The sequence below is a fragment of the Ursus arctos genome, unplaced genomic scaffold (assembly GCF_023065955.2).
Source record: "Ursus arctos isolate Adak ecotype North America unplaced genomic scaffold, UrsArc2.0 scaffold_1, whole genome shotgun sequence".
Taxonomy (NCBI): domain Eukaryota; kingdom Metazoa; phylum Chordata; class Mammalia; order Carnivora; family Ursidae; genus Ursus; species Ursus arctos.
The window spans coordinates 96,242,575-96,267,834 of record NW_026622763.1 but is presented as its reverse complement, the minus strand read 5'-3'; the positions used below and the strand labels follow the sequence as shown (position 1 = coordinate 96,267,834).

Below are 25,260 nucleotides of genomic sequence, written 5' to 3'. Positions count from 1 at the left end.
TTTTTGGATTCTGGATATGTCAATCGATTAATTACTTCTGCTTCTTACCTTTATGTCATTTACAAAAAATCAGCCCCATGACCTTGTCACATGTTCCGTTCATGCATGTGTCTAATTCAACAGAGCCAAGAGAGAGCAGTTAATACTCATTGCCAGAAACCACCCTCCAATGTGTCTACAAAAACATCTCTGGGGTCTTGTCAGGTGCCTTTATAAAATTCATAAAATCATCCTAGCTCCAGCCCAGGTAAAAGGAAACAAGATTATTGTGACTCGATTCTACGTCAGTGATCTGTAGTGACTCTTCATGGCCAAGGTTTCCTTTCCCAAGATCCGACAAACCATCCTGTTAATGTCCATTCTAGAAATTTGTTGGAAATAAACATAAAGCAAGAAGAGGGGTTGCAGAATCTACTTCATGTTCTTTTTATAAATTTTGTGATGCGTTTGTGCATCTCAAGTCTTCTGGCCTGTCCATATACTCTCCGATCCCCAATCGCTGGTGAATGAGTCTTACAGTATACCACAGTGTAATTTCATGGACTTGGAGTTTGAATCCTCAGGGCAGCAAGTCCTTTGTTAAAACTGGGGGCTTTATTTCCCCCTTTCCAAGGTGCTTTACACTTTTTAAGCACAGATCATTGACGTTGAGAAGATACAAACAATATGAGATGCCAATTTTTATACCTATCAATATTTTTCTCTGACCCTAAGTGGCTGGTCTGTAGCTTCCTTGCTGCTTTTTTTTTTTCTCCGAACAAAAATTAAAACTATCAATACAAATAACAAGTACGCCCAAACAGTTCATGTCGGACAGTATGTGATGGGTACAGTCGAGAAAATAGGAAGGAATGCAGAACAGAGGAATGACTGCGATCATGGGGCCTCAGCAAACGCGGTTTTTGAGCTGGTCTTTGAGAAATGAGTGACATTTTGATTGGAAGTATTGAGACAGACTCTACGTGCAAAAAGTGGTAGGAGCAAAAACACAAATGAGTGAGTGCTTAAATATTGAAGACAGGGCAAGGAAAGTACTAGCTTACCTAGTAGATAAGAGTTGGATTAACAAAGGCTTTGCTCCTTATTTGAATCATCTGATAAACTTAAAGAAGGTTTGGAAGTTTTCCACTGCAGTTGTGATATAAGTGACTTTGTAAAGTTAACCTAAAAGAGAAAGATTACAGCGAGAAAAGCCATTACGGGATTTTACAGTAGCCCATGCCACTCAAGCAAAGACTGCAATACATGGAAGGTGTAGAAACAGTCCGTACAGTCCAAACGCGGGGAGAAAAAATGAAGATGGATTTTACATTAATCACATTTTTAAAGTATACATAGATTTTATGTGCTCCGTTTTGGAAAGTTACTTTACCTCCCTCCCTACCCCCCACCCCCAAATTAGTACTCTTTCCCAAAGTGTGAACTGTGTACTGCTGATCGTACCCAAGATTATTTTAGGTGGTTTCACACACAACTTTAAATAACATCGACCCCTCCCTAATCCCCCAAAAGAACAAAACCGAAAAAACCATTGACTCACTCTGTGAAAAGATACTTTCTTTTTGATTCTTTTTCAATACCCTTGATTACTCCAATGATAAAGTCTTAGTTTGGGTTCAGTTTGGCTTTTCCACAGGCCTAACATTTGTTATCCTCCCCCTTCTTACAAAGAGAGCGTGGGTTTGGGCTTAGACTTTGGTAGTAGAATTCGTGGCATGGGCAGAATCGGTGGGTGCAATGGAATGGAGCATTGACTTAGTTGTGTCCTTCTATTTTTAAATTACTTTTCATTCTATTTTTAGCCACTGACACTCTATCACCTATGGTCAAGGCATAGAGTTTTAATTTAAAATAAAACACTGATTCAAAAGATTTTAAGTATATCCCAGCAGCGGATGGAGCAATTTGGCAAAAATCAAGGTGCCGATCCATGAGAAAGTGACCTTCAATCAACACTGCTCTACTGAAGGCCCGGTTGGAATTCCCAGAACTTACATGTTAAAGATCTTTTTCCCTCCGCCGAATTTACCAAGAATTGAAATCATGGCCTTGTGCCCTTGAGAGGTTGCCTGGTGTCTGATGGAGAATCGCATGGCGTTTGCTTGTTCTCCACGAGGCAGAAGGGACCGCAGGGGCCCCTTCTCCTCAGACATAAAACGACTACTTTGACTATTAGAGACGTGTGGGTCTCCTCTGGCAACTAACAGTACTCCTCGGATGTAAGGTAATCGAAATTCTATGTCCTGACAGAAGGTTTTTCCTAAAGAGAACATGAAGTCCTATTTCTCAGTTCATTTCCAAATTGACTCTACTGTATCTAATGACCTCGTTTCTAAAATTAGTGTCATGGAGGGTGTGATTGATTTCAAGCTCTTTATAGATTTAATTTAATGTTCGTTCCCTCTTGTATTATTGCCCAGCATGAGTCAGGATGAGCATCGGATGATTAGAGAAATAAAGCAAGGCCAGGACCGTCCGTTGGGGGCCAAGCGTACGACTACCTTATCCCTGAGTTGGGAAGCAAGGTCACGTGAGCCATGAGCTGCTGATGGATAGACCCTAATGGCTCTTGTAATGCAGACAATTGATTTTGGAGGCAGGAAGTTGCTGGAAGGGTCTGCCCTGAAACCCTGCATCAGCACACGAGGCCTTCTTGTTTTTCACTTAGGAAAATAAATGCTCTCTAGGCTTTAATCCAGGCCCGCACCTTTACGCTTAGAGCCCGTATTCTTCAGACAGAGGAGTTCAAATACGGCTGTGTGGCCCTGGGAAGTTATTGAACCCCTCTGAGCTTGAGGTTTCTTGGCTTTAAAACAGGGATGCATTCATTTCGTAGGGCTACCATAGCTAATTACCACCAACTGGGTGGCTTACAACAGAAATTTATTCTTTCACGCACCAGAAGTCTTAAGTCAAGGAGGCAGTTCATGCTTTTCTAAGGACACTTGTCTTTGGATTTAGGGCCCATCCAGATCATCTAGAATGGTCTCATCCTAAAATCCTTAACTTAATCACATCTACAAAGACTCTTCCCAAGTAAGGTCACATTCACCAGTTCCGGGGATGGGGAGGTGGACACGTGTTTTTGAGGGGCACCATTTAACCCACTACAAGGGATCATCACACACGTACATCACAGATTAAATGAGAAAATGCTGGACATGCTCAAGCAATGGTAGTCATCCTCATTTTTATGATTATTAATTAGCTCCTTGGTTTTGTTATTAGGGTATTTGCATTTGGTAGACTTCACTGAACGGTGAGTGCTGTTATAATGAGATCCGAGGAGAAGATATAAGACTCTGGTGGCCTTTGAGCATTTCATGCAAGAAAACATGGCTTCTTTCCCCAAAGTGGCTTCAGAGTCATTGACCTTATATTATCAGAACAAATGCTCTCTGATTCTGATTGAAAAAGTTTCACTGCCAGCGGCAGTTTTGCTCTTAAGACCCATATCCTGGTGGAATGGTAAAGTAAAGGCCAACCTTCCAGCACCAGGAGCTCAAACTCTCCTTGAGGAGATATACTGCAAACTCGACCTGGAAACTCTAGCCTCCTGAAGTCCCTTTCCCTTCTTAAACAGAGATGCCATTTGTCATTTTCTCAAGTTTTTCGCTGGTCATTCGTTCGTGCTTACGTGTCCACACCAACGCAGGCCACACTGATAGGGTTCACACCAATTCTTCCGTGTGTACTGAACGTCTTACACACTCCAGACCCTTTCTGGGGGGCGTGGGTAATGAAATGCCATCCGCTGGTTCTTTCCTTCTGCATAGGATGGATATGTTTGTCTGCCTGAGCTTTTGACCAACTCTTTGAGTCTGGCAGGTCTGGCTACTGTCATATTGTGATAAGGAGTCACTAAAAAACTTTCTATATCTCAGTATACTCATAGGTTAAGGACAACTGAATAGGTTACAGAAATCTCAGCTTCTGAGGGCAAAGAAATGAATGGAAATAATTCTCTTTATCGTCTGTTGTCAAAGGACTCTAAGAAGAAGCAGGTTAACTTCCGTGTGAACTCACGCAGAAAGCCTCGTGTCGTTGTTATTTGCAGTCCTTGGTCTGTGCTTGCTTTTATTCACTATGCCATTTAGAAACAAAAATCTGGAGGAATGATGCTATGATTAAATGATACTGAGGATGACAGTGTGGTCATTTTTATAAAACAATATAGCAAAGAGGCCAAATGTTTGCGCTTGATGCCTCTTTTCACAGTGGACACCAGGGGGCGACACTTCCGCAGGCATATCTCTGCGATCACGTGGGTTTGGTTCCAGACCTCTGCAATAAAGGGAATATTGCAATAAAGAGAGTCAAATGAATTTTTTGGTTTCCAGTGCATATAAAAAGTTATGTTTGCATCAAACTGCAGTCTATTAAGTGTAGGCATAGCATTATGCCTAAAGAAACAACATGCATACCTTATGTAAACGTACCTTATTGCTAAAGAAAATGCTGTCACCCGAAGTTCTGGTGAGTTGTTCATCACTGATTACAGATCACCATAACAAAACAATGAAACAGTTTGAAATAATGCAACAATTACCTGAATGTGACACAGAGACGAAGTGAGCAAATGTTGGAAAAATGGTACTAGTAGACTTGCTCAGTGCAAGGTTGCTACAAACATTCCGTTTGTAAAAACAAACAAACAAACAAACAACAACAACAAAACCCGGTATCTGTGAAGTGCAATAAAGCAAGGTGTGCCTGTATTCAGAGATGTCAACATTCAGCGGAGACGTGGCCTCTGCCTCCAAAAGTCGGATGCCACCCCAAGGGACATAGTTTCGTAGGTTTGTGACGCTTTTCCTCACTTCACTTCCCAAGTCACTTTATTCGTCCTCATGGACAGCTCAAATACCTTAGCCTCTGAGAAAGCAGAACCAACTCCCCTGGCCGAATTCCCTGCCCCTGTCCGTCCTGCCGTAGACTTTGAACCCGGCTGTACTGCAGGAACTCGGCTGTAGGCGGCGGCAAGCCTCGGTAAGCCCCGCCCAGGGCTCACCAAAGTGTCTGGCACCTGCTTGTCGGTTCCTCTATTCTTATTGGTCAATACACGCACCGCGAACGACTGCTGAGTCTACTACTATTACTTGTTACTAGTTAACCAATTCCTTTAGACCTCATGGCTTTAAAAATACCAGTATCGCTGCCCATAATAATCCTTGGCTGCCCTGTTGGCCCAAAACAGCACTCAATCATTTTGGTAGGTTAACTCCTTCGAGGCCAAATTAACACAACAGTTTCTGGTGATTGACCTTTCGAATAGCTAGAGCCCTCACTGTTTTGGCAGCCCTTTTTCTGAAGGAAAGACAAGCCGTGGCTGGCTCACGGAGTCACCATACTCCATCCCTTCATCCTACCCTGCTGCTGGCAAGACACCCTCAAGACATTGGGACCATGTTGAAATTCTGTGGTCTCCTAGCGGGATTGGCACTGTTCCTTTCCATGAGCTGTGTGCAGAAAGTACTTGGACAACACACTTTAAAAGTGGCCTGGGCTGTTCTAAAAAATTAAGTCAATTTAAGAAAACTCAAAGTAGGCTGGGAGAGGGCAAGAGGGGGAGTTGTTAATCAATGGGTATCGTTTAGGTTCTGCAAGATGAATGAGTTCTAGAGAGGCACTGTACCACATCGTGCCTACAGATAATACTTCAGTGTAGACCTAAACACCTGTTACAAGAGTAGATCTCATGGTAAGTGTTCTTACCACAGTGAAGAAACAAAGAAAAAGAAGAGAGAGGAGGGAAAAGTGGGTTGTTTCTTCCTTTGTTGAATTGCTTCTGTTTAGGTCCTCCAGAGGTGGAAAGCACAGTTCCATTAATGACTGTAATGAACAGAATACATATCTCCGGACACGAGAAGTTCCCAGAGGTCATGGGGTTTTTCCTTGTGTTTTTAAGAAACCAGACACAAACCATTAGAAACTGTAGTAACCGTGCAAGTAATTGTGTGTGTGTGTGTGTGTGTGTGTGTGTGTGTGTGTGTGTGTGTGACTTGGGTGATCCCAGTGCTTTATTATAAATGATAGGACATTAACTTTTGTGGCTTCAGAAAACTCACCACGAAGCTGTTCCTCGGGGCCAGCCGTCTTTGTGCATACAAGCTGAATGAAACAAAGTCACAGTCTCTTACCCTTTGATAAATCGTCATCTTCTAATTTGAGGTCACTTACCAATTCCACAGTGACTGCTTCGGTGCTTGGTGACATCAGTCAAGACCCAGTCTGAAAAATGATCAGAGGGAACCTGTTACATCACACATAGTAAAGCTTTCAATCCATCCCTGAGCTTTTCCAAGGCTTGGCATGCAGTAAGATAACTTGCAGTGTTTCCTGTTGCGTGTTTTTTAAGTTGCAACTCTCTGGTTGGGGACCTTGGGAAAGGTTGCTTCCTCGGGCTTATTTTTACCGGCGTTAAATCAGGCAATGCTCATTTTAGGCTGAAGAATCCACCAAAAATACCTTTTTGGTGTTTATAGATCATATTTTTTAAGAGGGGATCATATTTTATTTGCAATTTACACCAGAATGCAAGCTCCAAAGGGCTAGATGTTTTGTGTTTGTGTTCATTGCTCTGTCCGTAGGGCCTGGGGTAGAGGCCGGCACAGGCTAACCTCTGGTAAATATGAAGTGGAGAAATATTCATTAAATGAAGAAAATGTCTTCCTTTCCTTCCTTCCCTCCCTCCCTCCCTCCCTCTCTTCCATCTTTCCTCCCTTCCTTCATTTCATGGTTACTAGGAAGGAAAGGAAGGGGAGAGGAAGGAAAGTTGACATATTAACACCTCATTAAGCTAAACCTCATTTCCTGGAATAACCACATTATTCAGGCCACCCTGAGGAAGGTTTTCACATGAAATTTCGCACTCTGAGTGAGATGGCAAGAGCAGCACTTTTGTAAGAGAACAAAATACATCAAAGGACTTCAGCCATCTTTTTTCCTTACAAAAATCATGCCACGGGGCTGATTGGTGACCCTTGGATGGGGGGAGTGCAGTGGAATGAATGCCAAGCCTCAGTCACCCTGGGTCAAGAGCAAGCGGGAGAAGAGGAAGGAGAGAAATCGGGTCTTTAGATGATTCTTTCCAGTTGTTTGTGGGCCTGTGAGAGCAGGCGGGAGGGTGCTGTGGCCATAGAGATTTCGGGGCTGAAGGAGGTTTTATTCTTGTTTGTTTATTTAATATGCGGGAGAAGCTTCCATGCTGCTGAAGGGAAGGAGCCAGTGAGGGGGAGGGAATGGTTCCTGAAACAAGGGACTGGAAGAGAAGGTCTGACGGAGGGGAACCTTCCTTTGCCTCTGACACCAGGGAGAGTGTAAGGAGGATGTTGAGTAAATATTTAAAAAGAACAACAATAATACAAATAACACCAAGGTGCTGAGCCAAGAAAAGCCAGATGCTTCTGAATCACTTTTGTAAGTTCCTTGGCTACTTATTCATTCATTTTTATTCATCTGCTCCTGCTGACTCAGGCGAGCAGCGAAAGAGGCAAATGTTAAGAAAATATATGGAAAATTTAACAATCGGCAGAACTCTAAATTAGAGATTGCCATTTTTCAGGTCCTTTCTGTCCAACTCTTGGAATACCAGGAGATCGAAAGTGCTAGGAATGACCATCGGGTGGGGTGACAGTAAGAACCAAAAATGGGAATGTGCTTACGAGTCATGGGGAGATCGGAGGGTACAGAACTTCACAGCTTTTGGAATCTGCATCGGGGAAAACACAGACAGGAGACAGCTGGAGCGACGTGCTTGTTTAGCAGAATGTTGTCCCTGTCCCACGCCTACACACTCGTATCCTGCTCACTCTTCTGGAGCCCTTTCGGGATCTTCATTCTCTTTTGGACGCCAGTCTTCCCTCTGGGAATCTGTCTTCAGATCTAAAATCCTCTCTGTGGCTAGGGACCACACTGCATGTCTGGAAATGACTCTGTCTCTGTCTTCTACTCTGGTCGTCTTTAGCTTGTGAGCAGCTCTGGACTTCGAGTCTTGTGCTCGCTGTTCCTGAGATTAGTCTCCTATGGCATCAAGCCCTGGGTCACTCGTGTGTTCCCAACACGGGCTGCTGTCTGACTCCTGTCCGCCATCGGCAGGTGCATGTGAGCTGTGCTTGTGCGTTGTTGCCTGTTACACGTGGATGGTAATGAAAAGGGAGGCAGCAGAGATCACCCCAATGTCAGAGGGGGAAAATGGTGCAATAATTAAAAGCAATAGGACAGTAGCAAGGCAGAGCAGGTTCAGAAACAAACGCCCAAAGGCGATGTGGGATTAGCGGGGAGCAGACTCTCTAGAGGGAAATGTGGGCATAGGCATTTGGGCTGGAGTAGATTTTGAAGCTGGGGGTGAGGATTTAGGGATCCCAGGTATAGAGCAAAGCAAGTTCGTGGGAGGCCGCATGAACATTGGGGGTGGGGGGAACTCTCCTTGGCTTTCCATCTGCCCCTAATCTGCAGGCAGTGTGGCTGGTGAAGCTTCAGATCCTATTCCTGTCCCTCGCTCCAGCTTCTCTAAAGGAGTGCGGCCTGATCATCGGCTTCTGCCTGTTCTACCCCATCCGTGCTGGAAAGTCACCTCAGTACCTCCCCTGATGTCTGCAGCCTGCACCCCCTCCCACCGTGAAATGTGATCTTGCAAGCCAGCCAACCTCCATGCAGAGCCAAGTTTGGAAGCTGCTCAGTGCTTCTTATTTTTGTATTGTTCAGATTGGACCCCTTGACTAGTAGCCCCGCTCACATTGCTAACACTTACCAATACTATTATGCCCAGTTTTGGCTAATTGATTTCACATGGATTGGCTCATTTGAGTTTCACGGCAACCACATATGTTAGAAAATATTACAGAAGTCACCATGCATCCATATTGCTTGTGCACGGTCCCTATTTATGGCTATTGTCCATAATCATTAATTGCACCCTCTTTTGCCTTCAGAGAGTCCTGGTCTGGACAATTATATGATCAACCTAACCATGGCCATACGTACTGTCCTCAGTTGAGAGATGAGACGAAGAGAGGTTAAGTCCCCCCTCCATTGTCAAATGGCTGGTAAATGTGTGAACCAGGACTGGGACACAGGTATCAAACCCCATAGTGCCAGCCAGCACGGAAATCACTGTGTTTGGATTCATGTTTACTAGTCCCTTTGAAGTTTTAATGGATGCCTGGGCCTTAAGGGTTCATTCTACTGCTAATTTAGTTCTGATATTTAGTTTCAATATTTCTGATGTTGTGTAGCTTATCTTCTCTCACCCCCAACTCCACCCCCCGGTGGCCACCATGTTCCAAGGTGCCTGATTGGAGACACCAGATAGAGGGGGAGCCTTCATCCACATGGGGTAGTAGAGAGGAGAGGTGCATGCTGGAGTGGATAGGAGACATAAGAGAAATTTGTTTTTAGGAATGGAAGATGTAGGCAGCTTGGTACAAAAGACTTGAGCAAGATTTTTATTAAAAACGAGAAACGGTTAAGCCAAGTCATGGCCTAGCCCTTTATTTTGGACAACTTACCAGTTGATTCAAATTATGCCACAATCGATTCCCAAGAAGCAAATGGTATCGATTATGTAACTGGCTAAAATGCCTGAGAACAGCTGTGCCATGTACAAGTTCATCTGATATCAACAGACTCGGTTTTTGTAAAAATTGAAGTTTGAAAAATCAATGGTGTGCTTTTCATGCTAAAGCAAGTTTGTGGCCAAGAGGGTAAGCAATATATATTTAAAAACCTTCAAGCTGAAGCAACACATTTTTCTCAAAAACAAAACCAAAAAAAGTCAAAAATGCATCCATGGTGAATTCTCACATCTTGAAAACAATGAATTTCCTGAGAGTCACACTCTTAACATCACTTTCCTCACCAACGTATCAGTATCCGCTTCCTCTCATAACTAAAAGTAGCATGCCAGCAGACCCCTCTGATTGCACACCGTCTTGTCCAGAGTTAGTCTAAAGTGTGTAGGTCAGCCTGTAAACAGAAATAGTAGTAACCTGAAACCGTGTCCGTACATCAGGACCAGGTGATCCCATCTTGTAGCCGTGTACCAGAGTAGCTGTTGACTTAACAGGTATGTACTTTTTAAAAGGATTTTTATTGAAAATCCAGTGAGCTCACATAGAGTGCAGTATCAGTTTCAGGCGTACGATAGAGTGAGCCCACACTCCCATCCGTCACCCAGCGCTCATCACCAGCGCTCTCCTTCACCCCCATCACCTCTTTCCTCCGTCTCCCCACTCACCTCCCCTCTGGTGACCAGCAGTTTATTCTCTGTAGTCAGGAGTCTCATGTCTTGGTTTGCCTTCCTCTCTCTCGTTCTTCTCCCCTTTGTTCATTTGCTTTGCTTCCTAAATTCCACATACGTGTGACATCATACGATATTTGTCTTTCTCTGACTGACTTATTTCGCTCAGCATGGCAGTCTCTAGTTCCACTCATGTTGCAAATGGCACGAGTTCATTCTTTTTGATGGCTGAGTAATATTCCATTGCATATGTATACCACATCTTCTTTATCCGTTCATCAGTCAATGGACACTTGGGCTGCTTCCATAATTTGGCTATTGTAGATAATGTTGCTAGAAACATCGGGGTGCATGTATCCCTTTAGATTAGTATTTTTGTATTCTTGGGGTAAATACCTAGTAGTACATATGTACATTTGTGTGTATCGTGTCACTTAACTCTGACAACAGTCCTATGTGGTGGGTTTGAAATGAGGGGATTAAATAACTTGTTGAAGATTATCAAGCTAGTAAGAGACAGACCTGGCTCAAAACAAGCCTGAAGTTTTGCCTGGTTCTCCTAAACCAGTACATGACATGTACTGCCTCTGATGACCAAGTTAAACTTGATTATTAGGCTTTTATCATCATTAGCTCCTACAAAGGGGGTCATAATATAAATTGATAACTCTTCTTTTAAAAATAAGTTTTATATAGTAAATGAATTACCAGTTGATCTGAAATGTCAGTATCTTTATTCATAGATGTGTAGTAATAAGTCGTGCTTTAAAAACCAAAGTATATTGGGGCGCCTGGGTGACGCAGCGGTTAAACGTCTGTCTTCGGCTCAGGGCATGATCCCGGCGTTGTGGGATCGAGCCCCACATCAGGCTCTTCCGCTATGAGCCTGCTTCTTCCTCTCCCACTCCCCCTGCTTGTGTTCCCTCTCTCGCTGGCTGTCTCTATCTCTGTCGAATAAATAAATAAAATCTTTAAAAAAAAAAAATAAAAACCAAAGTATATTCATAGGAAAGTCCTTCTCTTCGTCCCTCTGTTGGGTAGGAGTTAGACCTTTATTAAGATTGCATTAGGATATTTTGCATTCCCTTTGAGGAATGTAGCAGAATCTTATCCTGACCACACATGTATTTGTAAAGATCTAAGGGCACATGAAGTTGAATTTGGGAAATTTCGTGTATGGCCAGGTGTAAGAGCTTTTCAGAGCTCTTAAACACCACACACAACACCAGCGTGATGGCTGGGCATCTCAGCCCCCACATAATCCGGCTGCCCTAAGGAAATCCCCATTCAGACTGCAGCTTTGCCGGCCAGAGCCTCGGCCACCGGAGCTGGGCTACTTCTTGCTCCAATCAGGAATGTGTCGTCTAGACTGGCAGGAAGATGGCCACAGGCGGGGGTGGGGCATTTGTAGCCTGTCCCTCAATGCAGGGCAGGTCTCTGCTGTCCTTGTTGTGTGGGGGTCAGAGTGGGCTAAGGGGAGGGAGGGCTACATTCTGTCGTCAAAATTCAGTTCCTTTCATGATGAAATGTGAGTCCCCCTCCTGCTCCTTTCTGCTCTTGAATAGAAAACAGGATGACAATACTTTGCCTGAAGGGTAAACATGAATATCCTGTATTCTGTCTTGCATTCATCTGTTCTGAAATGCTGGGAGCTCAGAGCTTTCTTTTTCTAATGGAGGTTTTCTGTCTTGCCATGACTGCTAATGCCACCCAGCAGTCAAAGGCGCATTTGGCTCACTTGGCCTATAGCTGTCAACTATGGAAGGTCCTGAGTTGAGTTCATAAACAATAGAGCTTTTCCATTTATTGGGTCCTTACTATGTCCCAGGCACAAGGCTAAGTGCTTCATTCAGAGTATCTCATTTACTCCATCATTCTATACGGTAGGAATAAATTATTAGCATCCTCATTTCACTGAAATGAAAACAAAGCTCAAAAGGTCATTTGCTCAGGGTCACAAATCCAGGTAATGACAAATTCAGGTCTGTGGCACAGCAAAATGATCGTACCTCCAAAGAACTACCAAATGAATCCCATGGTTACCATCCCAGCCATCTGCTCCTGCTCCATAGAGCATTGCTTCGTACCCATTCGAGCTCACCGGGGTGACGATGCTGCCAATGGGTTGGATCAGGGCAGGCAGGCTATAGGATAAAGTCCTCCTGGCTTCTTTGGCAATGACTTGATCTCTAAGAAAAGGAAATGAGTTTGGTTGGACCTCCTTCCCCTGCTTCATTTCCAATATTTTCCTTGCCCTTCCAATTCTTCAGAGTGTTTCTATCTCTTTTCATCACTGCTTATAATGTGCAGTATTGCCTTTAAAAAAATACTGGTGGGGGGGACCTGGTATCCACCAGCAACAACTCTTCCTGTCTTCCCCTCCATTCCAAAGCCCAGATATCAGTTAGTAGACTTCTCTCTGAATCTTGTGGTTAGATAAAGCCATTGGACCCTAGACCTAGAAGGAGCCTGTTCTAGGCTGTTCTAATTCTCTAATTTTATGGACAAGTACCCTCAGATCCAGAGTGAGAGAGGGGACAAGACTTGTCTGAAGTCATAATTCGTGTCAGATCAGAGCTACCAACTCCCACCACCGCTTTTCCCATCAACATCAGGCTGGAATGAGGGTTATACCAGTCCTCTAGCAGAACCGCAGTAGCCCCACTTGTCCGGAGCAGAAACTGGAGATAATAGGAACACAGATTTTAAGAATCCACACGGTGCAGTTTAGGGTTTAAAGAGAAGCTGAACATTATCTTATCAAGTTAATCCTTTGACTAGAGCCCTGCCCCTCCTACTCCTGCTGGGTTTCAACCTTGCTTTGTCCTCCTTTCTTGTAAAATACTGAGCTGGGTGCTTTGTAGCGGCCCTAAGATGATATATTGGGCCATTCCCCTGATTCCTGGCGAGGAATGTGGAGTTGAGATTTGTTCAGGTTGACTGCACCCTTTTCATCTTTCCAATTGATTTGGGAGGCACATTTGCAAATGACTTAAAACACTGCCATCTTCATGTTTGGAAAGCCGTTCGTGATTATTGTAAACTAGATTTAACTTGGAATGTTTACGATGTGGGTGGCTAATTCCTGTCACAATTCAAAAGGGAAAAAAATGAACATAGAAAACAAAATAGAACAAGTACTGAACGTACAGTTTAATGGCTCATGTATTCAGCCTCAGCTGAGAATATTTTTTTATATAGTTAACTCTTGAAGATAACTGAGTTTACCCCATTTAATCATAAACTTTCAAAAACTGAAAGTGGTTGGTGGAAATGTACCTAGCCTGTTCTCAGCTTCCTCTTCCATCTGGAACCTTGGCCACTGGGTGTAATTTGACTTTCCTGAGGCATCAGCATCCTTGCTGTGATCACTCATCATTGTCGAAGCCTGAACACCAAGCAATTCACATGCTTGATGGTATTAGAGCCCCCAACATGCTTTGCCCCAGATATTGTGGATATTGATTTCTTCTCTTTATTCTTGTCAGACTGCCTTTCGTGTGTCCCTTCCTTTTGTGGGAGGGCTCATGCCTTTAACTTAATCTGGCCCAACCACATACCCTGGACTCATCGGCTGGGGAAGAAGAGCCAGTGGGACTTCCTGCCTCACCTGGCTCTTGACCTTGCCATTTCAGTCTAGTGCCAAGGCTGTCTTCTTTGTTTGAGTTACTGTTTACATGTGACTGTATTAGCCTTAAGCCTTGATTTGTGTGGCTGTTACTGACCCTCTCTGGCACTTTCTTAGAATAACGATGATAATAAACATACTAGTTGTATTAATAATAGTGGCAAAAGAATGAGTAAATACCATTTATGCCACTGTTTTATTTTATTTATTTTATTTTTTAAAGGTTTATTTATTTATTTGACAGAGAGAGAGTGAAAAAACGCACACAAGCAGGGGGAGAGGCAGGCAGAGGGAAAAGCAGGCTCCCCGCTGAGCAGGGAGCCCTACGTGGGGCGCAATTCCAGAACTCTGGAGTCATGACCTGAGCCTAAGGCAGACGCTTAACCAACTGAGCCACACAGGCACCCCACCAATATTTTATACATAGTGTATTTCGTTATAATAACTCTGCAAAAGAGGTCACCTTAGTTCCACTGGACAACTGAGAAAAATAATGCTCAGAGAATTCAGACCCAGTTCTCTTCAGCTCCAAAGCTCATGCTCATTGTTCTGAATCACTTTCTAGAAATCAGACTAGACTAATACATCCTCATTCCTGTCCCCAGACACAAGCCCCCAACCCCATCTGGTGGCTGAGTCTTGGTGGGCTGGTTTAATGCTGGGCCCACCACAATCGTTTGAAGAAGTCAGACAGCTGTCTATATTCCTGACCTCAGCAGGGACACCCTTCCAGTTCTAAGTGGCTACTCCCTATTCCCACTGGACCAGGCAGGTCAGAATTACATTGCTTCTGGTCAAAGGCCACTGCAAGCTTTGTTCAGCGAGCTCTTCAGAGTCCTGCATAAGGTGGCTGTAGATGGTGAATGTATGAAGACCCCCTTCTCCAGGCTCCGCCTCTAAGCTTCATAGATTCGTGGACTGGGTGCATCTCTTTCAGGCCCCGCAAAAGCTTTCTTGTTGTTGTTGTTGTTGCTTCTCAGGACTTGGCTGTGATCAGAATAGTTGAGGTTGTAAAAGGAATGGCCTCTGAGTAAGTGAGGTATTATTATATTATTTCAAATTTGTTTATTCAATGAAAGGGACTGAGAAGGGGTTATGGGAATTGTCTCATGTTATCATGGGAGCTAACTTCAAAGCACAGAGGAGACATATGCACCACCCCCGTTCCTCTATCACCCAGGGAACATTGTGTGTCCCTGAGCAAGAAAAGGAGCCAGGAGATTTTTTTTTTTTAATACAATTTGTGGAAAAGGTAGGGAAAAAGGCAAGCAATGTCTGAAAATGTATTTTTCCCCCTAATGATAGCTAACTGACATGCACTGAAGACTTACCATGTGTCTCTTACTATGCCAAGCCCTGACGTGGACATGAGAACCTTGTGAATACTCATCCATTTAACAGAAAAGAAAACTGAGGCTTCACATTTTGCTTAGAGCCACAAAGGTCGTAAGTGGCTCAACAGGGATTTGAACTTGGCAGATTCCTTCCTGAGCCTCTGCCTCGCTGCTGCCCTACACTACTTTCTATGAAGGATACAAACGGTTTATGCTGACCTGAGAAGAGTTCAATCAAACATAAAAGCCCGAGAAATGGAAGGTTTGATATTAATGGAACATTTAAATTATCCGCGTGCATTGCAGAGGCTGCTGATGAGGAAGCTGCCTTAGAGAGCTTGGAAGGATCATTTCCTGATGCGTCTAAACGTACCAACAAAAGTCATCTGCTTTGGGCTGCGCCAGTGCCCAAGGAGCAAGGGAGGATAAAGAGGGACTTGGCAACAGCTCCTGGATTTTTAAAATGGAAGAACAGCACGCTTGTTTCCAAAGTGTTTAATTATACAACTCAATAAATGTCAGCACATGGGAAAGCTCCCTCCTGGCGAGGAGGAGGCCACTAATTCAGTGAGAATGAAGAGCCAGACACTGAAAGAAGTGAACCCTACAAATCACAGATGTGGGGAAAAGAGGGCAAGGGTCACTATCGACATAGACTTATGCCCCAAGTTCTTGAGGAGAAGAGGCACCAGGAGAGGCAGAGATACAAGCTGATACAGGCCTCAGGGAGAATCACATCACTGGGTTGTGTTTTCCACTTTCTAGCTAAGAAAGCACGATTAACTCTCTCCCGGCCATTGGAGTTTATGTGCCTGGGGGGACTTATCCATCTGAAAACGATGCAAGGAAAAAGCTTCTCACTAATCCCTGCCCTGGAAGATGGCCAAGCCCATTGACCGGGTTTTCCTCAGCCAGGGTGGGGTACATCTGCAGTTGCCTTTAATCTGTGGGGATTCTCCTCCTTTGGGGTCACTTTCTCTTGGGAATAATTGGTGAGCCTCTGGGAAGTTTACAGAGAAGCCCAACAGGATTTGGACCTTGATGAGGAGAAGGAGAAGGGGGAGGAGAAGGAGGAAGAAGAGGAGAAGCAGGAGGGGAGTTGATTTTTATCACCTATTGATTCACTCATTCTTTCCATCAATCACTGAGTTCCTTGGAAAAGGTGTGTTACCGCCTAAGTGGCACATGGGGCTTTCTACCCCGTCTTGGCCTCCAGGGTCTTTCCGAGAGTCTGCATAGATTACCTGGGGCGGTGGGGAAGGTGCGACAAAGCTCTTGAGGCAGCTGTGTTCCCACCTGCGTGCTAGTCACCCCCCAGTTCTCAGGCCAGCCCAGAACAGCAGGTGGCCAGTTCCCGGTGCCACTGTATAGACTCAAGAACAAGTGGCAGCCACCTTCCTGTCCACCCACAAAGGTCATCCTGGGGTGATGGCTTCATCCTCGTTGGACCTAAAGTAGCCTCTTCTGGGGGGCATTTTGGTGCTAACCAACATCTTACATCTCGTAAGGACAGATGTTGTATCAAGACGTTGGGAAGGGACCCAATTACGTTTCCATATCCCAACTATAGGCTTTTACCGCCACTTTGGATAGATGAGTCATTTTTGCCAATGAACACCTCACACAACAAATACGTTTTTAAAATTTTTTCTTATCAAGTTCATTACATTTATAAATGTTTTAAATTCCCATAAAAATGCAGTTTAAATGATCACCCCAAGACAATCTTCTAATACTGCTAGCTACTTTCTGAAAGTCTCATGCAAGGAAACATCACAAATTTTCCTGTGAGAGACATAGCGATCCTCAAAGGGGATTTTCCAGGGTTGCCTCACTATACCCTGCCATGTGCTAAAGATTTTTCTGGTATTTTCCACCTTTGGAAGACACAAGGTTTACTTGGCATAAATGGGACATGTGGACCGGTTAAAAATTCAGACTCTGGAAGGGCACCTGGGTGGCTCAGTTGGTTAAGCATCTGCCTTCGGCTCAGGTCATGATTCCAAGGTCCTGGGATTGAGCCTGGCTCAGGCTTCCCCCTTCATTGGGGAGTCTGTTTCTTCCTCTCCCTCTTCCCCTCCCCCATGCTCATGCCTTCTCTCTCTCTCTTGCTCTCTCTCCGTCTCAAATGAATAAATAAAATCTTTAAAAACAAATTCGGACTCTGGAGCCAGACTGGCTAAAGTCAAATTCTAGTTCTGCCACTTACTAGCCATGGGTCTCTGAGCAAGTCACTTAACTTGCTTGTGCTTTAGTTTCCTTTGCTGTAAAATGCAGATGATCAGAGCGCTACCTTGTTGAGTGAGGTGTAAATTAAAAAATACATGTAAATATTCATTAGAACTATGCATGGCACATAACAAGTACTATGGAAGGGCTTGCTTTACTACTAGTATCATTATCATCATCATCATTATTATTCACTTCATGGTAGGCACCAGGTATCTAGTGAACCAAGTACAGCCCCAGCTCTTACAGAGAGGGGCAGACATCGCTTAAAGATTAAATCCATTGGGGGGCACCTGGGTGGCTCAGTCAGTTAAGAATCTGACTCTTGGTTTTGGCTCAGGTCATGATCTCAGGGTCACGGATCGAGCCCCACATTGGGCTCCCTGCTTGGTGGGGAGTCTGCTTCTCTCCCTCTTCCTCTGCACTTCCACCTGCTCTCATTTTCTCTCTCTCTCTCTCTCAAATAAATAAATCTTTCAAAAAATTAAGCCTATCGGCATATCATGTGGGCTGTGTGTCAGGAAGGAAACCCATAAGGTGCAGTGATAAGGACCGAGGTTCAGGGCTGTCAGGCAAGGTCTGTCAGGAGAGGCTTCTCCAAGGCAGTGTCAAGTGTAAGCTGAGCCTAGAGGCTGAGAGGGAGGAGACCCAGCCTCTACTATTACCATTAGCAGAGGCAGAATCACACCTGTCCCCTTAATGATTACTACGGGTCAGGCTCTGTATTGATCTTCTCAGTTAAGTGTAAGCGTGAAGGATTCGCTCCATTTTATAGTGGATACTATTGAGGCTCTGAGAGGTTAAGCGGCTTGCTCGAGGTCACACAGCTTACACGTGGCAGAGCCTTGACTGCAGCAGGAGTCTGTCTGACACCAAAGCTCCTCGTGAGCCTTTCGACTGCACTCCCCTGGCTGCCTCTTGCAGTAGCTGCCACCAGGATGAGGACCGTTAGAGCCTGTTGCTCAGTCTGTACACTGGCAGTTTCTCTATAAATTAACCCAAATATAAGAAGACATCTGCTTAGTTTGGGTGGCCAGAGTGCTCTGCCTTCTGGCTGTAGGGGCAGGGGAGGAAGAGCATTTAAGGTCATCTCTTCACTTGATCAGACCGACCACTGACTGATGAGCTCTTAAGTTGACAGGTGCACCGATGGCAGCCTTTGCTTCGGGGCGTGTGAACCAGGCCGGCAGACTGGACACACGCCCCACCCCCACCGGCCAATGCCAAAGCCGCGAGGGTGTTTCTCTGAGGTGCTAACACCTGTGCTGGGTATTCTGGCAGCATTTGGCCTTCTTAGAGAGCTCTGGTCAGTGGTCTCGTGTTCCGTTCATGCCAGGGATGGGTGGGATGGGGATTCATGACTTCCTCGCATCCAGTGCCTCCTTTCCTCAAGTTTAGGGCCTCTCTTGAGCTCTGCCGAGAACATTAACTCCTCTTCCATAGCGTCCTCCCAATGTATAAGTTGTTGCTAATCCTTCATTTTTGGTTATTGATCAATGTGATCACATTCACTTTTAATCTTTCAGAAATACTTCCAGAAAACTCTCATCTACTGAAAGTGTTCCCTAACCCCGCCTTTTCCTCGCTCTTGTAATCAATATATTCCCTCTTATACTGCCTTGTAATGTCATTTCACTTGGACTTGGGGAAGAAGGGAAGGACACAAATACACTTCATTCAGCCTCTTGAATTTGAAGTCAGGCCACCTAGACTCCAAATATGGTGAACACCAGGTTCTGCTGGCCTGGGACATGCAGGTGCGATGAGAAGCAGGTCCTAAGTGGCTTCCGAACCTTTGCATTTGGATGCAGGCAGAAAGGTGGGGTTAATTTAACCTGGGGTGGGGAGTTAAGAACCTCTCTCTGGGGACATGACAATTCACTTGAGATGTTATTGTTGCAATATGGATTTTGTAGACCAGGCCTTCTACTCTCAAAATTCCAACCATACATTTTTCTTCATAAGTGAGATCTAGTCATGGCCCTATTCACCTTTTTAAATAGTGACCAGCCACTCACAGCAGCTTAAACACGAAGCCAGCAGCATCAGGAGTATCCAAGAAGGGGCGCCTGGGTGGCACAGCGGTTAAGCGTCTGCCTTTGGCTCAGGGCGTGATCCTGGCGTTATGGGATCGAGCCCCACATCAGGCTCCTCCGCTATGAGCCTGCTTCTTCCTCTCCCACTCCCCCTGCTTGTGTTCCCTCTCTCGCTGGCTGTCTCTATCCTGTCGAGTGAATAAATAAAATCTTTAAAAAAAAAAAAAAAAGGAGTATCCAAGAAGCAGCAAGACTGATCTTCACTTCTCAACTAAAGTATGTTCATCTGAGCTTATGTTTGTTTTTATAAGACAGCATATTATTTTCAGCAAGAGCTTTCAGTGAACTTGACACAGGAAGACGGCAGAAAACCTCACTCCCTCCAAATAGACCTATCACTGAGCATGAGGGGACTCATAGGCCTTGGGGCACATGTACAGGTCCTTTGGGTAGGAGAGGAATGTGCATTTCATCTCCATGGGGCCTAAGGACAGACAAGTTCAACCTGGTCTACATCTCAGGCTACATTTAGACATACAGCTCTTGCATAATTTAACGAAGCTGGGATAATCCAACACTCTCAATAGACATCATTTATTTAAATTAAATATGGATTTTCCTTTCCCGTTGTCAAAAGATCTTTGGATGTTTTCTTCCAATGGCAGAAATACCAACATTTAGAAACAGATGATTCTTAGTCCAAAACAGCTCTAAAAACGAAATTCATTTGTCAGGACTTTTTAAAGAGATGTATGGCTGGGTGAGCCGCTCTCCCAGACAAGAGCAAGAGTATCCTAGTGTTCAGGGATATTCTGGAGATGATTTCACTTCTGTTCTTTCATTCATTCTTCTTTTTGGTTCTCTCTTCTTTCTCCCTCCCTCTCTCTCTCTCTCTCTCTCTCTCTCTCACACACACACACACACACATCATTTACTCTCCAAAACTACTTACTTTTCCTTCCTACATTTAACTTTCTATCAGGTATAACCTCGACTTATCAATAATCCCTCCATCCCCTCTCCCTTCCACTTCCTATCTACGCTAAGGCCATTTCATAGCTAAGCTACATGGCCATCTCTGCCTCGAAGCAAAAAAACTTTTCACTGCACATGCATTTACGATTTCATGAGTGCTGAATGAATGAACACATACATTTGTATACATATATGATGTTTTGTGTGTGTGTGTGTGTGTGTGCGCGCACATATAATAACTTAGAGTGAAATCTAGTTCCCACCACTTCTTTGGAAAATTCAGTCTTACAGATGTTAGTGACAGTATTTTTTTTATCTATGACAATAAAGTTAAAAGTCTTGCTTGCAGCATTTTATATTTAATAAACATCTTGTTGAATTGTAAAATAAAACCCAGTTAGGAGAAGGAGGTAGGTGAGACCAAAGATAGTCTCTAAAATTTATCGACTAGTGAGGCTATGCACATTTAATGCTTGAAAGCCAAATTAATGATTTGTCTTATTAATACTTCAAATGAAAATAGCAGACATCTGTAAAGGATTTCCATCTTATTTTTAAATATTCCCTGTGTATAGGGGCGCCTGGGTGGCTCAGTTGGTTAAACATCAGACTCTTGATTTCGGCTCAGGTCATGATCTCAGGGTGAGATGGAGCCTTCCTCTGGTCTCCCCACTCAGCATGGAGTCTGCTTGTCCCTCCTCCTCTGTCCCTCCTCCTGCTCACAGGCACAGATGCGTGCTCTCGCTCTCTCTCAAACAAATCTTTAAAAATATATATTTCCTGTGTATAAGCATGTATGCTAAATATGAGAGGGAAAGAGTCCAGTCTTCAGGCTTATTTTTATCTTCTCCTGACCCACCCCACCCCCAACTTAATTTACTATGTAAAACGTAGAACTCAGAATTCAACCTGTTTCTGGCAACTTTGCTACACATTTAAAATGTTTCATAAAAAAATGTTGGGCTTCTATGTCTAACTGTTATTTCTTTTTTTTTTTTGTCCTAATGGTCCCTTGTCCATTGGGTAACTGAATTCCCAAGAAACTAATTTTCGGAGGTTCCCTTTCCCTGATGATGGAAGTTGAAAGACAAAGCGAGACAGAGAAGATTGAAAGTCCCACAGCAATCCATCAATAATAGGGATGAGTCCCTAGGAGGCAACAAGGGGATCGATGAAAACGGGACTCTGATAGCTAGAAAGCATCCCATTTGTTTCCCCAAAGACTTCGGCATCTGCCAAAACATCTGACTCCAAAAGCCACCCCCGAGGTGAGCCAGATTGAGAGAGAGGTGCCTGGATAAGAATCTGGGATGTGGACTGTCTCCTCCCTGCCAAGCCCATGGTGTCCTACAGAGAATCCCATTACCACTGCCAGCTGTAGCTGGTGGAATGTTTGAGGACCTCCAGTCAGTACCTTGCTGCGTCTGACCTGTTCGTTCCTGAGCAGGTGACCAGAACCTACGGGAACAACAGGAGAGTCCCATGTCATGGGTGGGGGGGGGAGGGGGCAGCACAAGCACACTAGGGAACTGGAGGAGCCATTGTATCATATTGGAAAAGACACGTTCACAATCATGGAAGACCACTTCCGCTTTCTCTCTTGTGGGCACTATATATGTATTTTTTTCATTGCACACAAGCCAGACAGGCTACATTGTAGCCTCTCTTCAATAAATGTCCCAGTTGTTTGGAGTAAAAACGGTTTAGATTAGCACCCGGGCACTCTGACAAAGGTCCGGAGGGGTTAGAGGACTTGCCAGCACCATTAGCATTTTTTTCTTCTTTTTCCAGCAGCACTAAAATATGTTTGCTCAAAACAGAGGGAAAGGAAAAACTACTGGCAGCCAGTACCTCTTAAAAGAAAAAAAAATGTTTTACTTCTCTGGCAAACATACCAATTAAATAACGCTGTGTTGTGACAGATTACTGAGCAATTAATGCCTAATTGAGCACTACGCTGGACGCTTCTGTGAAAATGACGTCACTGGCCCCCGAGTGGCCACACCTCATAGCAAAACAAACTTGCAAACTTCCCGCGGCACCCTTGGCCCTGAGGAGCCCAGAAACCAAAGAAAACGTTTTCGCTTTGAGTCCCTGAGAGTTACACTGGAAGGATTAGCTTGACAGAAAGATCCCGACATTGAAAATCCTACTGCGGATGTCATACTTTCCTCATTTGTAAGCAAACGCCATTTGCTGTGAGTTATTTTTAGCGCAAGCATCCCCTGTTGTCCTATTCTCTTACAGTATACCATTAGATCTTGAAGCCAGGCCAAGCAGGTCACGTGATTTCTAAGCATCTCTCTGGTTCCCTCCTAAGTGACTTGTCTCGCAGGAGTCAGGGAATACTAGACGCTTACCTACCAAAGACCTGAGCCTTGACTTCTTATTGATAGGATGTGAAAGTGCTTTACAGCTGCCTTTTCTAAGAGGTCAGCTTGGCAGAGCTCGCCAAGTGACCTCAGTGATAGAGATATTTTCAGCCCCACAAGCCGCCTATGTAAATATAAAAATGTATTAGGCTGCAGAACTGCGTGTGTGGGAACAGAACAACCGTACTATTGAAAGGGACCGGCAGGGGCAACGCTGGTGTCACTCACGTGGGCTTGGTTAACGCGTGCATGCTTTGGAGAAGTCGCTTTGATTCGGCGGGCTCCGCAGTTCCGATGAGCCCATTTCATTTCTGGAACTTAGGAGCTGTGAAAAGTAAAACCCCAATCACTTTGTGAGGTGTCTAGCAAAATTTCCTTTCAGAAGTGCTTACATTTAAGAAGAAAACCATTTTCACTCTTTAGGGGACACTCCTTTGCCTTGGAAAAATGTCAGTGTGGAGTGAGATTTTCAGTTGTTTAGTCTGAAAAAGAGTGATTTATTTGAGCGTCTGAGGGAAAGAGAGATATTTATTCAGACCTCTGAAACTGGAATCGGAGAGAATCATTGTAATGAGCAGGAAGCATGTTCTTGAAATGAATTGAGAAATAACTCTCCGGGCGAAGTGCTCTAATATTCCTGAGCGTGTTCAGTTTCAGTGGATCAAATCTTTCCCGTCTCCGCATCCAAGCTATTTGGCGGCGATCAGATGATCAGAGCTCAAGGAAGTGATTGGAGGGTGAGCTGGCTGCAGCTGCAATGTAGGCTGTTTTCAGGGACAAGGAGCCACTGTTTTTCAAACCTAGCATCAACATAGAAGTTATTTTGTAGGTTCCAGGATGCAGGAATGGGCTGCAGCGCCAGCATTGTTCTGCTCCAAGCTTTTCGTTCTGTGGTTCAGAGGAGCTGTCCACACATTTGTAGACGACGCCAAGAGGAACCATCCCACGAAATTTTGCCTCTGGAAAGTGACGATGAAATGAGTAGACCCAGAACCCTCATCATCATGGTATGGTATTTGTGGCAAAGCAGCCTCGGTGGATGGAGCTGTTATTATAGAGATGAGGTTGCAATTTAGGGTTTGGGGTGTTCGGCTTGAGATAAAGAAATGTGTGACCTAGAGTTTACTACTGTGCTTTACGATGTGGGGGAAATCTTTAAAACTCTATCATTCAGAGCTGATTATCTTTCTCTTAGATCTGTCACGAAATGTGCAGTTTACCGGTCTATTAGAAATTCTCTTCTGCCTAATGTTTTGTGTGCTGTTATTCGCTTTTGTGCAAAGAAAAAGACAAAACTTGGGAGTTTGGTCTAATTCAGGGTATTTTATTTTGTAACTCTAATTTGAAAGAAGAGCCCCAAACATAGTTTTAGATCACATGTAACCAATCCAGTTGTGTAGATGTCGGTAGCTAAATGTCTCACTTCAAGGTATTCGGAGCTTTCATTTCTGACCTGGCTGGAAATGCCTTTACAGAATGCTTAACTTAGGCATAAAAGCAGAATAAAGTTTTTGAGAATTTTGTGGAATGCATGATGTTTTAATTAGAATGTTGTTTCTTGCCATTGGTCAAATTACATTTCTGTCTGTGCTTTAGTTATACGAGACAATGTTACTTCTTCTTTGTGCATGTATTTTATCGGTAAGAATAAAGTAGCATCTTTCTTTTCTTTTTTTTCTTTTTAAGATTTTATTTATTTATTTGACAGAGAGAGAGATAGCCAGCGAGAGAGGGAACACAGCAGGGAGAGTGGGAGAGGAAGAAGCAGGCTCCCAGCAGAGGAGCCTGATGTGGGGCTCGATCCCATAACGCCGGGATCATGCCCTGAGCCGAAGGCAGACGCTTAACCAGGTGCCCCAGTAGTGTCTTTTCTTACTTGAGGATCAGGGAGAGATCTGCTTAGTCACTGAAATCCCATGTTTGGGGGGAGGTGAAGTACTGAAGTTTCAAAAATTGGGGAGACGTCGCAAGGTTTCAGCACAATCGACTTTTTCCTCTTAGATTTCAACGTTCAGCTATTGGGGATGTAGTAAATAATGAATGAAAAGTACCTGTTACACTAAAAGTTTTTAAATGAAAGTCATTTGGTTTGGGCTGTGCCTCTGAGTGACAGAATCCCAAGCTATTCCATTCTATGGCAGCTTCTTCAACAAATCAGTATTTGATTTTTAAAAGGCAATACTGTTCTTGAACTATTGGGCTATGATTTTCTCTAGGAAGAAATACTACGTGGGAATAATTTCATACTTATTATTCCATAAGTTTTTCACAAATTAAATTTAAAAGAATTAGGGATTCTTTCCCCCCAAGTTCATGACAGTAATGTTCTGTAGTTACGTGTATTGGTTATGCTATCTCCGTCATTAAACAACCTCCCCCCTCCATTTTACCACTTAGACTATACAATTTGGCAGGTGGAAGTTTGAAAAAAAAAATAACGATGCCT

General features: G+C 44.1%; 1 protein-coding gene across 5 annotated transcripts in view; it reads left to right on the top strand.

Annotated features, from left to right (window-relative positions):
* The window catches only part of DOCK10 (dedicator of cytokinesis 10), a 261,368-nt gene that overhangs the window by 36,016 nt on the left and 200,092 nt on the right, over nt 1–25,260 (top strand). For 2 of the 5 annotated variants that reach the window (XM_057305116.1, XM_044381058.2), the window contains exon 1: nt 23,102–23,821. The exons of 2 other annotated variants lie outside the window; for them this stretch is intronic. In XM_057305116.1, coding sequence (XP_057161099.1) covers nt 23,660–23,821 — 162 coding nt within the window. In that variant the 5' untranslated portion in view covers nt 23,102–23,659. Of the gene's footprint in view, nt 1–23,101; nt 23,822–25,260 lie in introns of those variants that run through there. One more of the 5 variants, XM_026491818.4, reaches the window with a different exon arrangement.